The 18,703-nt window shown below is 41.3% G+C and overlaps 1 protein-coding gene across 1 annotated transcript in view; it reads left to right on the forward strand.

The window, feature by feature from the left end:
* RYBP (RING1 and YY1 binding protein) overlaps window positions 1-18,304 on the forward strand; it is a 43,266-nt gene extending 24,962 nt beyond the window's left edge. Inside the window, exons 3-5 of the mRNA XM_032699339.1 lie at window positions 9,954-10,130; window positions 10,243-10,341; window positions 14,235-18,304. Coding sequence (XP_032555230.1) covers window positions 9,954-10,130; window positions 10,243-10,341; window positions 14,235-14,487 — 529 coding nt within the window. The 3' untranslated portion in view covers window positions 14,488-18,304. The remainder of the gene's footprint in view (window positions 1-9,953; window positions 10,131-10,242; window positions 10,342-14,234) is intronic.
* Window positions 18,305-18,703: the final 399 nt, after the last annotated feature.

The raw sequence follows: 18,703 nt of genomic DNA on the forward strand, positions 1-18,703 counted from the left end.
AACCAGCCCACATGTTTTAAGGGGACTTTGCAAGAGAGTTGCTCAGTAGAAATCTTCCTATGAGAGAGAAAAGTACAGGTTTTTCTTTGTGTTTACCCAGTAGCACACTTCTAAGAAGGAGGCTTTTGGAAGTGTAGTTTACATTTTAGTTTTCTTACAAGCTTTTGGGGAGGGGATCAGCTTTAGAATTTAAATGACATATCTTTTTTTTGGTAGGGAGCTCATTTTCTCAGCATTTCTCCTTTTTTTGTTGCTTGTTTTCCAAGTTTGGTCTCTCTCCTGCTGTGATTTTGAAGTGTGAGACTTGACTATCCCAAAACCTGGAGGCAGATGCTCACAGATGGGACACGTCAAGCTGGATTAAAGGATGTTCTATACATGACAATTTCTGTTATTACTCAAGATTTCAGTGTCTGATACAGAAATATATATATTGGCAGCAGTGGTAAGGCACTTTTATAACACCAGGTCTGATGTTCCTAGTCTTTAGCTCTAGCTAGAGTTGCTAAACTATTCTTTTCCTCAGATTTTTGTTATTTCAATTTATAATACAATAACCATGAGCAGTTTCTTTGGAGAATCTGCATGTTAAATCTTTATCAGACTTGTTTATACCCTGGTGCTACCAACTGCACTTCGTTACTCGACAGGAAGTTTTGAGCCTGTTCACTTTTCTCAGGATTACACATAGCTTAATAAACAGTCAAATAGGAAGAAGTATTTTAAGTAATTGTTTTTGTTGTAAATCTGTGTATTTTATTATACACATCTTGGTTGCTGCCAGCTTTATGAACTGTTTTCAAATTTTTTCTGGTGAGAGCAGCTTATTTTTGTCAAGCAAGTAAAATGGCCTTAGTTTTATCATCATTCTGGTGCTTGTAGGCAAGTAAATTCTGTGCTGAGATCAGGGATTTTCCATAACAACTTTGTAAGTCCTTGTAAATCATGGAACACTTGGTGTTTTGCAGTAAGGTATGGCTGTAGATGAAAACACCAGAAGCAGCTGCATGCTAAATTTTACCCTTTCGATGTACAACCTGCTGCAGTACCAATTTGAGTTTTCAGTGATGGATTAAACTGAAGCTCTGAGTGGATCCGTGATGGGTCAGTAGCATGAGAAGGGCAGTTGCAGTAAGTTTCTAGAAATGAAGCTTGTGCAGCACTTGCAATATGTAACTAAAGTTATTGATGACCCAGGAAATTTCACATACCTAAGTGGAATGATTTTGTGATCTCAAGGCCATCTTTTCAAATTTGGGCCTGGGGCGATCTTTTACATTTACAGTTGCATCTCATTTGGGTTGTGGATTTTGTGTATATTCACACAGTTTTTCTGCTGCTATAGAACTTCTTGACTACAAATACAGTAAATTAATTGGAAGCAGTGCTCTTTCTGGAATGCCTAGCCATGGACCTAACTACTGCTGGTGGTAGATGTGGGGAGACGGCAAGAAGGGGAGTTGTAGAGTTGTTTTTGTTGAGCTGGAATTTAGGATGATGTTGCAATTGGGACTTGGTGCCATTTTAATCTATTGCATATTGCAAGTTTTGTTTTAAGCAGAAGACATGTATTGTCCTCTTTTTTCTTAATTTATGGTTTTTTTTTTAAATGGACCATTAAAAAAAATTAATAGAAAATTTTTTTATGTAAAATAGTGGAGCAAGAAACCATCTGAAAAACAGTAATTCAGGCTATGTAGTTTTGTCTTAAAGAGTCATAGAATCATGGAATGGTTTGGGTTGGAAGGGACCTTAAAGCTCATCTCATTCCAACCCCCTGCCATGGGCAGGGACACCTTCCACTAGACCAGGTTGCTCAAGGCCTCATCCAACCTGGCCTTGGACACTCCCAGGGATGGGAGATGTAATCTGCTGTTGCAGTTTAGATGGGTGCTACAGGTGAGAAGAGAGGTGAGAGTGCCAGCCCTCCCTGTGCTTCCAGGCAGGCTTTTCATCTAAGAGGAGAAACAGCAGCATTTCTTCCAGAACTTCAGCACGATTTTTGTTTTGCCTCCTGCAGACATAGTAAGCTAAATTTCACGGAATTAGCACTTAAGTAAACCCCAGGCTCTGTTCCAATAACTGATACTCAGCATTGGTATTCACCATCACTGCTATTTTCCATCCTTGCTCTTGTATCAAAGAAACCTGAAGAACAACTTCTGTTTAAGTCTTCCTTTTGCAGTTTTGTGATTTCAAATTAAATAGCTGCAAGAGGGGAAGGTTGTTGTTATTGAAGGAACAACTGTTCCTTCTCCTGCTGTTTTGCAGGTTCTCCAGAGTGAAAAGGAGCTTCTGTCTTAACACTACTTGGTATTGTGAACCCTCTACAGCAGAATAAACCTGTGGTCCAAAACACATGGACCATGGATATCTCTTGTGTCAGATATCTGTGATGATTTTTGCTGTACTGTGTGATAGACGAGGAGCAGGGCAGTGAGGTGAGCAGAGCCCATAAGACTTGGTGTAACAGACCCAGGTTTATGGTCACTCTCAGGTTCACTTCTTTTTAACCAGAGAGCCTGGTCTGTGATTTATCAGTTTCCCTTGGAAAAAAACCCAAAAAACAAAAAACCACCAAAACAAACCAAAAGAGAAGCCATGTACTTGCAGAAAAGCAAACAGTGGTGCTTCTCCACTGAAAATTTTCCAACAAATTCCCAAACAACCCAATTCTCTGGCTCAGGACTCCTTTCCTGCTGGCAGCCCACCAGGTCCTAAGTCCAGCTATGCAAGAAGCACCATATTAAGATGTTCCTTTCCTAATTTGATAGGAGGTGAATGGTCCAGATTTGCTTTCCTGTTTGGATTTGTGGTGGTACCAGCAAACAGTATTTGCAGTTTCCAGTTCTTTACTCTCTTAGAACGGGTGTTTTGAGGAATTCTGTGAGTATTCAGCTTCAGGGTGGCAAAATTCTGGTCAAACTGCTTCCACAAACATCTTACAACCTTGACTTTAGACTGTTTTGTAATGGGATTGTATGAAACAATGTATTTTAACAAAGAACTGTAAAAGTATTGAAAAACCTATTACACTATGCTGTTGAGCAGTCAGAGTGAAATAGCTTCATAGAGCATTTCTGGGACTCTTAGCACTAGTTTTGTGATTTTTTTTTTTTTTGTTTGTTTGTTTGTTTTTTAAAAGCATATTTTCACCAAAAAAAATCAGAAATGTGAGCTACAGGATCTGTGCAGTGGCAGCTCTTGGGAATAAAACTCCTTGATTTGTAAATACACCCAAATAATTAAAAGTAAGCAATGTTCTTCTGTAACAAGTAAGAACTGAGTATTCTTTTCACATGCACTATTCAAGGAGGCTCAGCTCTCCTCTAGTGGCACAGAGGCAGTGACCAGCCACTTTCTAGCAAACTGCAGTGCCTGTCCTGTTCTGTAAATGGAGGTGACAGCTTGCATTACATTTAATAACTTTCCCATTCTTAATTGGATTTAAAAAAAAAAAAGGGTGGGGGGAAATTGAAGAAAATCAGATTTTCCTAAAAAGGCAGGGAGCTGGCTGCCTTGTCAGCCCACTAAATGTTAAGTACTGCATGTAATTTTGAACTTTTTAAAGTTAAAAACAGAAAGGACATGGGGGTTGCTCAAACTGTGAGAAATGACCTGAAGTCTAAAACCTTCTGGGTGGATAAAGAAAAAGTTTAAAATACTCTTCTGAAATCTGAACAGCTCAAGGTTTGTTGTTGTGGCCGGGAATATTTATTGGTGAAACTGAGGCTTCTTTATCTCTGTGCTGCCTCTTCTTGACTCTTCTGAGGAGGAGGTAGGAGGCAGTGGGCTGGATGGTCAAGGAGGATGTTGAACAGTTTTTGGAGGAGGGCTATACACTTCTAAATATACTTGCTTTATTTTATGGCAAACAATTGCTTGCTTTGTGTGAAGCTGTTATTTTCGTTTGTGTTTTTTTTTTTTCCAAAATGTTCAGACTTAACGCTCTGTCTTTCAAACATGTTGCTGTGCCCAACACCTGCGCCCCAGAAGTGGGTGTTCCTGTGATTAACTTTTTTTTAAACATCTGTCTTTTAAATAAAAACACAGCGTTAGCACATCAGTGTTAAAGGAAAAATCTGTTCTTTCAACAAAGTATTGCTCAGTCACATGTTTCTTGCAGTTTGTCCTTCTAGTCTTCTTTTACTGTTTTTATTGTTGCTTTGTGGTCTTGGATCACATGGGAAGCTTGAGATAAATGTATACAACTTCCATACTACTTTGCAGTTGTACACTAAGGACAATTTGTCCATTCATCCTTCTTCTGGTTGCTAAAAAGGACCGTGTGGTCATCACAAATGAGCTGGAAAATATGCGTGCAGGAATGAGGGCTCACCCATCATATTTACAGCTTAATTTCTCCAAAGCTTTGGTTCTTCTGGGTGTAAAATTCTTTTAAGGCGATGTTAATTTTGTTCGTGCTCATGGGTTAATTTCTAACCTTGCTTTATGCTCAGAAGGATGCTCGTTGTATTATTGTTTTGGCACTAACTGTTTTATAAACACCGTAAATACTTTTAGTCTTGTTTTCTTGCTTTTCTTTGAGCAAAGCCAAGTGCATGTGCGACTGGGGTTATTAAAATAATCACGTACTTCACACTGCACAGCATCTGAAACACATTTTCTCTGAGAGTCGTGGAGCCGCGCAGAGGTCGCCTGGTATCGCCACGTGCATCAAAGCCAGAACAGCATGAAATTATCCAAATCCTCCCTACTTCACGTTGCACGAGGCTTTTGACTCTGAAATCCCACTCGATGCCACTTTCATTCTTCTGATAACGTAGTTGTAGGAAAGTAAGAGCGGCTGTAATTAGATCCACATTCCTGGGGATTGCTGGAGTCCCTCAAGGTCTGGGGGTATAAAGCCCAGTCACTTCCCTGCTCCGTGGTGTCTGCGGGAGGCAGGTGGCTTCCTTTTCCTCAAGGCAGAGGGACCAGAGAAATCCCAAACAGATACAGAAATTGGGGTCACACGAGAAATACGATGCAGCTTATCCTCCTATATCCCTCTCCAAATCCAGGTCTGAGTAACTCCCATGTGTGGGATGTGCAGTGATTTGTGCTGCTCCACTCCCGAGCCCAGCTACAGGGGCTACAGCAGAACTCCTGGGTGTCAGTGCCCTGGATTTGGTCCTGAGACAGGCTGTAAAGGGAAAGCTTTGAGATACAGAAGGAAATGCAAGTAGTGAAACGCTGTGAGGTGCTTGCCAGAACCTTAAAGTTACAGTTTGGGTTTTAATTTTTAATTTTTTATTTATTTAAAGAGCACAGAGCAACACGGGCAACAAGCCCTTCAGGAAAGGTCTTGCATTTATTCCACTTCCCATGAGCCAAACCTCCCAGTGTCACTTCATATGACAATCTGAGGGTATGATATTATTTGTATGTAGTGTGTGTGTGTATATATATATATATGTATATATATATATATATTTGCTGGCACAATAGTTCTGTGCTGGTCTGTTACTAAAAGGTAGTAAAGATTATTTGTGTGCATCACTTAGGGTAGTTGATGGTGAAGAGGCCCAGATGCCACAACCATTCTTACAGTAGACATATATTTCAGCTTTTTCATGCAGCAGAGTGTCCTTGCTGCAAAGGTCGTGAGTTGTTGTGCAAGTATCTGCTCCTGAGAGGTAAACTACAGTTTTAATTAATGTGAAACAATTTATTTGTCTGTACATAACTTTGAAAGCACAGTTCAATTTTGTTCAATTGCTCTTAGTTTTAGAGGGGGAGAAGACAATCCTCTTCATGTTTTAGAAAGTGAAAAGATAATGTGCATTTGTTTGTCACATCAGTGTTGGATCTTTACTCAGTCTTTACTCAGGCTGTCACCTAAATTAAGGGAAATTGTCCAAGCAAAGTGTAACTTTACTGTCATTATGCTCAGGTAGGAGTAAACATACCTATTTCAGATACTTGCTTTGAAAATTCAAGAACTAAGTCTAGTACTAAGTACTGCATCTCTTCAGATAATTTTTGGGAAGTTGAGACTTGTCAGCTCGTTGTGGTTTGTGAGTAATGTTGATACTTTAAACCTTCTAGTAAATGCCAATGTAGTTGTTTCTTAAGCGTGAGTGTGGTTAGAAAGCTTGGAAAAGGCTGAGTTGGGGGGTTGATTTTTGTCATTTAGATGTATTCTTTGTGCACATGAACAGTTTAATGTTACAGAAAGTAAAGGGATGAGAACATTTTTGGGATAAAAAATGATTAATACTTATTTCTGTAGCTGTTCATTCTTACAAAGTTTGGAAATGGTTGCAACTTTTTGTTCAAGTTGTTCTGCTCAAGCGATAACTTACTTTAATATAATAGTGGTGTATTTGGGTTGAAGCATTCTTTTTGGAGGTGGCAAAAAAAATCATTAAATAAAAAGGCCAACTGGAAAACAATTAGGGTCTTAGACACATTGAGTGTTCAAAAACAGAAAAGGAAAGAAAGGATCTTTCTGCTCTTAGGACTCCCAAATTCTGCAGCAGAAGCCAGAGCATGTTAAACTGTGGTAGCCCAAGTGGGAATGAGCCTTGTTTCTTTCCTTTTTTCCTTCCTAGTTCAGATTCTGAAAGGGAAGATTATTAGTACCCACTGCAAAGTATTATTTGAATTCACTTTTTTCCTTATTTCTAGAAGGCAATGCAAAGCTTCCTGCTGCCACAGCTGGAAAAGAATTCACAACACTCATGAGGAGAGCTGCTTTGACACACAGCATGACTAGGATATGGATGGATGGCTGTACAGGCAGGAAAGGAGTCTGAAGGGATGATCTACAAGGGCATGTAGTGATAGGACAAGGGGGAATTGCTTGTAAAAGAAAGATATAAATTAGATACAAGGAAGAAATTCTTCCCTGTGAGGGTGGTGAGGCCCTGATGCAGAGAAGCTGTGCCTGCCTCATCCCTGGAACTGGATGGAATTTAAGGTCCCTTCTAACCCAAACCATTCTGTGACTGTATAATCTGTGCTAGGGATGTTAGGTAACCCTTGAGTGTGTTTTTGGTAGGCAGGGAAACTTGGAGCAAGTTTTGGATAATGCAGCTGCTTCACTCAGTTGTGGTTCCTATGGTTATAGTTTGCTGTGGTTAAAAATGCACTGCTCGACTTGCTTTGCTTGGCTTTTTAGTAAAGGCCGTGTAACCAGTGTATCCTGGCTGTAGTGGCAGCGTGGACCTTACTTGAAGGATCTTATTACTCCAATTATTATTACTATTAGTATGCCAGTTGCTTAAATTACCTTGTTTTTATCCTTTTCCTAAGCTTGCTGCCCGCGTGAGTGAAACAGTCAGATCAGGAATTGGAAAGCTGTTTGTTGGGTTATTTGCATTATTTTTAATAAAATCTCTTCTGTTAGCACAGGAGATCTTGGAACATGCTCAGTGTTGACCAAAGTCTCAGCATCTTTCTGCTCCCTTCCTCGTGCAGGAGGAGCCCCATGAGCAGGGCTGGTCCCCTTTCTTCAGGTCACTGCCTCCTTCCCGCTCTCTTCTCTTCCAGTTTTGGCTTTGCCCTCACCAGTGAGCCATCCTGGCATGTAAGAGGGAATATGTAAATATGAGGTTTGGAGAAGTTGTGGTAGTAATGTCAGTGGCTGGCCAGAAAACGATAAAACTTAATAAATTTAGTGCACTGTCACAGACACTGATAAGGAGAGGAAGAGCACAGGGTGAAGTGTTTCCACAGGAGTGCTTTAAGCCTGGTCCTTTTGGCATTCCAGCCTTCTCTAGGGAAATATGGTGTGACATATTTATAAGGGGTTTTTTATTTTAGTTGAAGTTCCTATTTTAAAATTTGTATCTCGGTTCAAGCAGTGCAGCAGTCCTGCAACAGGAAGGGCAGCTTGGTTGGACACCAGGCTTGGAAATAACATCACAGGCAGCACATCAGAGTCCTTCAAAGTAGGAAAAACCCTCAGATTCATGAATTGGGATTTCCCGTGAATGGCTCGGGTTTCTGACTTAGCTGGTTGTGTAAACAGCGAATAACTGTAAGTCTGGGCAGAAGTGGCAGCTTCAAGCAGTGAGGTTAATCACGTATAATCATGTAGGGAGATGGTATCTGCCCTCTCTTTGAAGATTTCTTGACATTTTATCTTTTTTTTGCAGTAGGCGGGGAGCAGGTTGCTTGACACAAGTTACTGTTGTCAGCTTTTAGTGCGGCTGCATCAATCTGAAAATCTTTTCCATGTAACCAAACAACTTCTTTTAACGTATTTATTCTCAGTCATTCAGACAGAAACTGCTGCATACTGGATTTTAGGGATGCTCACTGTCTTCACTGTTCCGTGGAACAGGTAACTGCATTATCTGATCTGCAGAGTGTTTCAGCATCACACTTATTTAAAGCTGAAAACCAGATCATCTTTGTTGGCTCAGACATGTATGCATAAAATGAGTTAGAGTTTCTGTGTTGGGTGAAAAAACCACAGTGGTGTTGAGATGGGTCAGGGGCCTGATTACAACCTGTTGCATAGACCTTGTGGTGTGGTATGCATATAACTGTGGTAGTGAAATGAAATATTTGTGTATATCTGGCTTCAGTAGTAACTTGGTACCATTATACAGGAAACCAGTACCAAGAGATGCTCGTTAGATACTCGGATTTTCTTGTAATGGGGAATAGAACTTCTCTGGGTCTTCCATCGTCTGTATCATCTCTAAGTGCAGATGTTACATGTGAGCAATTAGTGGTTTGTTCTTTTTTTTTAACGTGTGAAACCACTAAATAGCTTCTTGAAGTCTCTCTAGATGTTTGCAGTAAAAGCCGGGTGTGGGTACAGAGCTCTGCAGCAGAAACCCCTGAGGTTCTGTGTGCCAGTTATAGACTATTTGGGTACAGCTTTCATTGGCTGTTTAGTCTGATCCATGTACAAAATTTGAATCATATTTATGAGCATTTAACAGCTCTGGACAAGCCTGAGCAACTGTTCCAATTAGTATTTGGTTCATTAGGGACGACTAATGGAGTTGATTACCTGCTTTTTTTTCCCCTCCCACAAGCTGTGTGGACACAGGGAGCATAGATCTTTCTGGCATATTGAAGGGATAGAATCAATCACGGACAGTCAGAGTATTCAGGGTATAAACTGCTTTGTGATATGCCAGGCCGGGGGGAGAGGTGTTGACTTGTCAAGCTGAGAGGGCATTAGAGTTTGGATGAGGAATTAGAGACAGAGGCAGCAATTCCTGCAGGATATGTGAGGACCAATAACCAAGGTATTGGTTACATGTGAGGCTGCTCTTTGTGTAAGCCACAATTTGAAGTGGAAGTTGTCTTTGAAAGGCAGCTTGCTTGTGTTTTTTGTCCGAGCTCCACCGGGGACTGCAGACAATTGTGTGAGGACGGAGTGTTGGAGGCTGGCACTGCCATTCCCTGTGGAAGTGTGAATGCCCACTTGTCTCCTCTGCTCCTGCCAGCCAGCTTCGCTCCCAGCCCTCGGGACAAAGTCATCTCAGTTACCTTCTCTTGTTCATTGTTATTTGTGCAAGGTTTGGTGCTGTGGGGAACCAGCAGCTCATTTGAGAAATTAAATTGAAAGATATGAAGGAGACTGATTTTTATCAGGAAACTTTTTTTAGTCACATTCTGTTCCTTCTCCTCAAGTGTAGCCACAGTGCGTGGCTGGCAGCTTCTTAAAGAGCTGCTTTTTCACTATTGTCCCCCCAAAATTGGCTGTGATTTCATGATATGGATGGAAGAAAGGGAGCATTATACTTAAGAATGTTAGATGCTAAAAACTGATGGAACAGCAGTTTGAAGTATTTCTTTATTTTAAAATTTCTATCTTGTTTGGTAACAGCAGTAGTACTTCACGTTAAATAAGGACATCCATTTGGTTCTTTAAGTGGAGTGTTCTTCCCTGGTTGCTGAAATAAATCTTCATACTGCTCTCAGTGTAGTTATTTTTACTGTGTAAAATTGACTATAGATCTCTCTTTTTATTGTCATTGTAGAAAACCTAGAATAAACTCTCAGTTGGTGGCACAACAAGTTGCCCAGCAATATGCAACCCCACCACCACCTAAGAAGGAGAAGAAGGAGAAAGTGGAAAAACAAGACAAAGAAAAACCTGACAAAGAGAAGGAAATTAGTCCAAGTGTTACAAAGAAGAACACTAACAAGAAGACTAAGTAAGTGTGAAGGATCTGTTACACTGTTAAATGTGATGTGATGTCAGTGACACTGGTTGATTGTGCAGTTAAACTAACATGGTGCTCTCCCTCTTCCCTCCAACTACTGCAGACCAAAGTCAGATATTGTGAAAGATCCTCCTAGTGAAGTGAACAGCATACAGTCTGGGAATACTACAACAAAGACCAGTGACTCAAATCACACTTCAAGGTAACTGTAGACTAAAGTTAAGCTTTTGGTGTCTGAGAACTGAGTTATATAGCAAACACTTCTTTTGTTGATGTTTGAGCACTCGAACACTCTGCTGGTGAGCACAGATCTGGACATTAGAAATATTAACTCTGTTGTCCACTCAGTTTTCACTTCTCTGCTAAAGTAATTGTATTGTCAATTGGGCAGGACTGCTTTTGGCTGTAAAGCACAGTGGGAGAAAAACATTAACCAGCAATCATATCGAATTCTTATCATCGCTCGATAGCCGTAACAAAGGTTACTTTTTTACTTCCTTATCCATAATTCAGTCACTGTAATTGTCAAGATAATTTTCCAAGTATACAGGAACTAAGTATACATGAACAGATTTGCTGGGATCTTGCTATCAACAAAAAGCACAAATGGCTGGTTTGATATTTGAGTTTGATGAGTGTAGGAGACAGATTTGTTCCTAGTTTTGCCTATGCTGATCTTCCATTTCTTAAATCAAACACTCAGCATCAAAAAACAGTTTTTATATTATTGAACTTGAGGGCTACAAGAGGCAGAACTGAACTGGGTGCTTTGCCTGTGTGGGCTGTACAAGAATTGCATCTCTTTTTAAAATGTGCTGTAATAAGTGTTTTATAATGAAGCCACATGAACTGAGGCAATATTAGTTTGCTGCAAACAGTTGTAAAGCACATTAAAATTGGCAAGGTGTGACTGCAGAAAACTCTTGGCTTGGAAGTTTTTAAATAATAGCATGAAAATCTTTAATAAGAATGAATATCCCTTACACAGTAACCCACTGGAATGTAGTTGAGGGCAGTGTGAAATTTGCTGTGCTACAAGACTGAGCTGTTTGCAGGGACTGCTGTTAACTCTTCCTCAGCCCCCAAAGATTGAAGTATCCATTCCTGATTTCATTAGAGAAATACAACTTTATTACAGTGATTTTTTTTTTCTTGTCTTGTTCTTCTTTAAATGGTACTTTTTTTGAGACTTAAAGGTGCAGGAGACTTGATGCACTTGACTGATGACATAATATTAAATTGAGAGATTACATAAAATAATTGTTTTTCCTTCTTGAAGGAGTCGCTTTGTCTGCTGCAGAGTCTTCTAGTCCACATTTTGTGGCAAGCTTTTGTCATTCTTAATTAAACCTTAATAGTATCAGGTCTAGCTGGGTATTTTTAAGGGCTACCTCATCTCCCCTCAGTTCTTAATTTGTCTTTTTAAATGTTTAGTTTAGTGGAACTTTTCTTGCATTGCCCTCGGGAGTGCTGTCAAGGGTCTTTTTAAAGGATCTGACTTCTACAGAGTTCAGCTTTTTTTCATGCCCAGATTGTTTAACTGTTGTTTTGGGTGCTTTTTTTTTTTTAATTGTCTTTTAGAGCTCTCTGGATTTTTAAGAAATCCTGTTTGAACTTCTTGGATACCATGCCTGCTTCTGACAAAATATCTTTGTTTATCCCACTTCTCCCTGTGCACTTTCAGAATGAATGTTTTGGAACACTTTTCTTATTTGACCATAAACCTTTTTTGCTATAAATGTGAAGCACCGGGGTGTTTGATTTTGTAAAACAACATGAATGGGCCAGTCCATTTGCCTTCTATAAGAAGCAAAAATTGTATGCATGTGCTGAAGAGATTGTCTGGAGGTTTCCATCCGTGCTTAATCAGCTCCTTGTACAGGGGAAACCCTGAAAACCTTCTGGAGAAATGGCCAGAGAGCTCAGTTCTAAAACTGACATAGAGAATATTTGTGAGTGGGACCATGGAGAAATCCTGCACCTCAGCCCCGCTTCCCCTTCTGTGTTACTTTGTCATGGCATTTAAAGATGCATGGGCAGTTCCATTTTTATTTTCCTCTTCCCCACCCCCAAACTCTCAGCGCTGGTTTTTGACAAGCAATAGCCAGAGTTCACGTTCAACCCTGCCCTGTAGGGAGGTGGAGGCAGCAGGGTCTGTTCCGGTATCTGAGCCAGCTTTTTTTTTTTTTTTTTTTGGCTGTTTCTGAGCACAAGAGAAAACAAGTGACCCAGGCAAATTACAGGAAGAACTGGGTTTCCTAGAGGAACTCGGGGAGGAAAAGACGTACTCGCGCTACGCTTCCGGGAACGCTCGGTGCTGCGTGTGGGGGCATCTGCCGGCACGGCATCCGAGAGCCACGGAAACCCCAAAACCTGCTGAGCTGGCTGGCCTTTCTTGTTACCCACAAACGAGGTGACATCATTTCATCTAGCCTGTGGTTACGGGTTGGATTTGCCAGCCGGTGCGTGCGTACGACGCACACGTGTGGGCGCAGCAATCCGTGAGCACAGCGCCCGGCTGGGAAAGGCCGGTCCCTGAGCCCAAGGGCTGCTGCAAGTAGGAGGTTTTACTGGCTGTTATGCAGTGGGTTGTTTTTGGTTTGGTTTTTTTTTTTTTTGCATTTTCTGTCTATTTGAAATGCTTTTCCTGTGGTACTCGTTAAAAATTGAGACAGGCTCCTAGGTTAGATAAGAAAATACTGGTTTTGGTGCAGTAACTTTATTTTTTGTAAGGAATTTTGCAGAATACAATTGTTCTATTTTAGAAGCTGTACATCTGTCCTCAATACGTTTTTCTATTCTGTCTAATTCTGAAATACCACTTGGATAGCTACTGCTGCAGGACTTTCTCCTTGTTAATACCACTGCAAGCCATTGAGTATTCATGGCAGATGCAAAATGAGCTTAATTCCCTCTTTTTCTGTTTTACTGCACTAGCCTAGTGTGCTGCAAACGAGGAGGAGAAAAGGCAGAGTGGTTTAAAAGCTGGAGCTTGATCCCAAAGTAAACTAACCTTCCCTCCATCCCTCTCAATAAGGCAGCTCTCAGCAAGCTACTTTTCACTGATGTATAAAGACTCTCCTTTTTAATTTCCCTATTGGGAATATTCCGCTGCTTAAGCCTGACCCTTAATTAGGAGCAAAAGCTGTAAATTACAGCACTCACTGCAGCTGACTTGGAATTTGCTGGTAGCTGGAGGAGTGTCCAAGGTTTGTTGTAGCAAAGCTTTGGACCAGCCCGTGAAATGTGCATGAATGTCGGCCTCCTAGAGTTTAGACCTTTATTAGCTACATTACTAATTGAATGATAGCACAGCATGCAAATTACTGAGATAATCCTGAGCAATAAATACCAGTCAGTTCTTTTCTGGTCGTTTGGGGTTTTCTTTCCTTTTTTGTTTTTTTTTTTTTCCCTAACCAAAAGGTCTGGCTGCAAGAAATACCTTTATACATTCTGGATTTTATTTACAATAGCCTCGATTCCAGAGGGAACATTTTGAGCTATTCTGTCCATAGGCTGATTGGGCATCTGATTTGTATAAGCTCAAAGCAGTTGAAAGAGAAGCCAAGTTGTCCCAGTGCCTGTTGTTTGCAGCTGCAGAGTTCCAACATGGGAATGAAAGAACCGTGGCCGAATGCTTTCATGTGGTTTTGTATTGCAGAGTCACAGCCTTGTCTCATAACATCAGGGCACATGATGAGATGGTGAATTTAGATAAGAGAACTCTTTCATCTGCCCCTTGGGGAGGAGATCCTTCACTCTGTCTGGCTCCTGACTGCTTGGCTCTGCCGTGGTGTCCTCCTTTCTGGCAGAGTTGGATTAGGGATAAGTCTACAACAGATGCCCTGTGCAGAGCTCTGTGAGACAGGTCGTTCCTCTGGGGCTGAGCCTGGCTGGCACAGGGAGCAGGTCAAACCTTCATCCTCCACTGTGCAGCACTTCCTGCTGCCTGGGTTCTCCTCCCAGCTACTGCCATCTGTGCCAGCGAGGGGAGGACGAGTCACACCGAGTTTGTTTTCCAATGCTTTTTCTAATAAACTCTTCCCTTCTCGTTTATTTTTATCCTTTTAATAAATGGCTTCTCATTTATTTTAGACCCAGACTGAAAAATGTGGACAGAAGTACCGCACAGCAGCTGGCAGTCACAGTGGGAAATGTCACAGTAATTATCACAGACTTTAAAGAAAAGACTCGCTCTTCATCCACGTCGTCTTCTACAGTGACCTCCAGTGCAGGATCAGAACAACAGAATCAGAGCAGCTCGGGCTCTGAGAGCACAGACAAGGGCTCGTCCCGTTCCTCCACGCCAAAGGGGGACATGTCGGCAGTCAACGACGAATCTTTCTGAAAATTGCACATGGAGTTGTGGAAACTATGAATCAGGGTATGAAATTCAAACACTCCACCTGCCCACGCTGTTCAAATCCTGGAGAGCCTCTTCTGTGCTTGAACACACTTTCTCGGACATCGACCTCTTACTGATGCAACCAGGATAATTTCTGCTTGCCGTGGGCATCTGGCCACCAAGGAATTTCTCACCCTAACGATTACTCTTGACACTTTTATGTATTCCATTGTTTTATATGATTTTCCTAACAATCATTTATAATTGGATGTGCTCCTGAATCTACTTTTTTATAATATCTGCTGTGCACAATTTTCCATGAACATGACAACTTTTTGTTTTGGGGTAGGGAGCGGGTGGGGAGGGAAGGGGGCTTTATTTATTGCATTCACAAACTCCATCCTCTTTCAACATATCCTTTTTAAGTTCAGTTCTTCTTCCAGTTATACTGTGTACTATCAGTTTTGATATAAATTATATATAAATATATATATAAATAAATATATATAAAGGGTTATTTGAAACCAATACATGGAAACGCTGGTGCTTGAAACACTGTGAAGTGATTAAAAAAAAAATTGAACAGTTCAAGATCTGGGACAGTCCCCTTCTGTGAAAGTACTGAAACTGAAATGGAACTGGTCTTAGGTGAAAAGTGTTCCCGAGGGTTTGAACCTGGATGGGACCTGTTCTCTCTATTGTTCCTTCCCAATTTCTTCCCTAAGCAATGGCTAAGACATACTGGACACACGGTTTTGATTGTTACAGCTTGGGATCCGAGATGAGAGAGGGTTGCTCCGGGTAGCTTGTGTTTCCACTAGGGTCCCTCAGATTGGTGATGTGCAGGTCCGTGCCCGGCTGGAGCGTAACCATTCCCAACCAGACTGCTGGTGTCATGCCATGGATCCGTGTGTTTGGTAACGTGAGCACCACGGTGTCGTGCACAGCCAGTCCCTCAAGTGCTGGTGGTGGTAGAGTTAGTGAATTCCATCCACCTGCCTCAGTGCCTGAGGTAACTGTAGAACTGGAGTGGTGGCTGTGGGGTGAAGGCAGCAGGGAGCCGTAGGGCTGGGAGTGATCCCGCGTTCAGGAGCCGAGTTGGTGCTCGTTCCAGCCACGCGTGGGTCAGTGGCTGTCAGCCCCTTCCATCTGTCCCATCCCTGCTGTGGGGATGGCTCTTCTCCTTGAAGTCCATCTGTATTCCAAGGGTTGTTTCTGAACAACATCTTGTCCAGTGATGGGCTTGTCAGCATTTGGACGCTTTTGAGTCTCCTACTGTGGGAGCAAAAGTAGGGAAAAGCTTTCATACTGGCAAGTGAGCGACATGTGGCTCATGCTCATGACCAGCATCTCCTTCGTTCTTACTCTAAAGCTATTCAGACTATCATTTTTTTTCCTGGCCTTTTAGTGTTGCTTTACAGTTTACCTTCCATGCATTATCCTGCTAAAACACTTGGCTGAAGAGGTGAAACAAACTTTTTTTTAAAAAAAAGCAAAACAAGCCCTAAACCTCTTTGGCTTTTCATCTTTATTTAGTGGCCCCAGGGTGCTTTGCAGTAATTTCAGGCACAGAGGCTGTGGCTTCATTTGACATGAAATGCATAACTTTTGGGCGTGATGAAAGAGGGCCACATTTTGACAACTTTGTGCCTGTTTGTTGTATTATGAATTATTTGCTCGGTAAGAGAAATTTCTCTTTGTGGAGGCAACTGATTTAAGATTTCTTTTAAAATCTGTGTGGTTTTGAGTAGCAGATGTAGGTTCCTTTCACACTGGTGACAGAAATGTGTGAGTTAGGGATCTGTTACAGCCCCTGCTTGAAGGCATGTGCTTGGCAGTGCCTTGGCAGCAGCAGTTTTATTCTGAATATTTTAACGTGGGCACCCCAACTTAATTCTGCTTATATTCACAGTATAGGCTGTCTTTTTTAAGCATTTTTAAAGTATTAAATAACCAAAGGAAAACAGATGCTTCCTATGAGCATCAAGACAATTTATTATACATAGTTTTAAATACTATGAATATCTCAATCCACATTTTAACATTAGTGGGATATTGCAAAGACATTCCTTTTCCAGTTTTTACTATTCCTTTAAGGGTCTCAGGGAGGGTAAACTGGTCAGCCATATTTATTTATTTTACTGAAATGTATTGGAATAATTTTTTAAGAGAGATTTTTTGAAGATGCCCCTGAACTTGTATATTTTGCACTGCTTTATAAATGATCCATTATCAATTAGGCTTGCGTGCATCTCGGCCGTGATCCAGCCAGGAGTGTGAGCGAGTGGCAGGTCCCGCTGGCCTCAGTGGGGCTAATTCTGGTGCTTCAAGTCAAACCACGCGCTCACCTTCTTCATTGGATCTGGGAATTTGTTCAAAAAAAAAAAAAAAAGAAAAAAAAAAAGGCAAAAAAAAAAAAAAAGCATTGTGTGTACCAGGAAATTGCTTCTTTTTCGAGTGAAAATAGACCTGTAGATCAGTTGAAAAAGCTTTAACGCCGTAACCAGCTACTCGTGGTGAAGTCGGTAACATCTGTCTCTTTGGCCTCCTCCTCCTTGATAAAGTAGCTTGCTATAAATAAATGGGAAAATTTCTTTGGAACAAGTGACCTGTAATTCTGCATTCAGTTAGGGATTGCTTGCTAAGCATTGGACCCCCCCGGCCTCATCCGTAGCTGTTGTGTTGTGGGTTTGAAGGGCAGCGTTTGCTTTTACACTTAATTTCTCCGGGTGGCATCCCCATGGCGCTCGCCCTCCGGCGGGATTCCCCCCGCGCCGTGTCCGTGGCTGTCCCGCTGGCGGTGGGGAAGGTGTTTGAGAACCAAACCAACCAAAACACTAGTGTAGGGAAGGACCAGATTCGCGGTGTTCAGTGGCACAGAAAGCAGGTAAGTGAAGCACAGTGTTAACGATTGCGAAGTTTCAACTCTTACACAGACACACACACACACACAGACACCGACACAGCTTGCCTGACTTGCTCAGTTGACGTAGTTCTGCAAAGGAAAGGTGACAGCGTTTTACACGACCAGGCTATTTATTCTAATTGGAACTTGGCTTCAAATTGGACAGATCGAAAATTTGGCAGCAGCTTCCGTGACTTTATTTCCACTGAGATGTTTTCACCTGCCTTACCAAGATCATTCTCAGTCTACTTTTTTAAGCTCTACCATAAACTTAAATTATTGAAAAATTTATTAATTGCTGACTATATAATAACCTTTGCTTGTATGTAACCGAATGGTTTTAAGAGCCAACATTTAGAGTATGACAATGGAGCTGAACAGTTTTTAATGCGCAAGCAGTTCTGTTCTTGTGTATGACTTGTAACCTTAATTTACTGTGTAAAGATGGTTACATTATTTCCTTAGCTTTGTTTGTTGGAGACAAATATAGAATGCTTGTTTAAGTATGTCAAAACATAATCTTATCTTGTGGATTTTTATGTTAATGTATTATACGAGCTATATTTTTCATTTGCCCAGAAAGACAGCTTGTATAACGCTTCTGAAAGTTTTTCCGCTCTGTAAAGTCTTTAGAGCTGACAGTCCTGTTAGGTTTGTTTTAATCTTCATGCTAAAGTGTCAATGGTGGTTTTGTGAACTGGTCAGAAATTCACAGGTCTTAAATGTTTTTGGGAAATTTATATTGGACACTGCTCTTTGTCTAGCAAATAAAAGATGTTAATATATTCCTGTTACTGGCATGTGCACGACTGTTATTAGAAGCCACTTTATCATTTTCCTGCTTTAAATAGAAATGTCTATTTATGAATTCTGCTTGTAGTTTTTTCACAAATAAAATAGTAAAATTTAATTAAATCTGAAAGCTCTCTTTTTTGGGAGATGCCAGTATTCAGAAAAGGTGGAGAGTCCTGTTGTTGGAGCAGCTTGTCAGTCTGTACATCCTGCCCAGGAGCTGCCGCTCGAGCACCCACTTCTGCAAGCACAGGTTGTGCACGTGGAGAACCTCAGTCAAGCAAGTAAATCCAGTTTGTTCTCTGGGACTCACGACGTGCAGAGAGTTTGTGGTGGATGTGTCTGCAGAATTTGGGTTTCTGGTCCTTGGAAATAATAATTTTCCCCCTTTCTGTAGTCACAGGAGCAGCGAGGCTTTAGTGCAGAGGATTTAGTGGGAGCCCTTGGGAGTTCCATTGGTTGCCTTGTGCTAATGAACTCCCAGGAGTAAATTTAATAAAATGTAATTGAGAGTCTAATTGT

Source organism: Chiroxiphia lanceolata, chromosome 11, assembly GCF_009829145.1.
Source record: "Chiroxiphia lanceolata isolate bChiLan1 chromosome 11, bChiLan1.pri, whole genome shotgun sequence".
Lineage (NCBI taxonomy): Eukaryota > Metazoa > Chordata > Aves > Passeriformes > Pipridae > Chiroxiphia > Chiroxiphia lanceolata.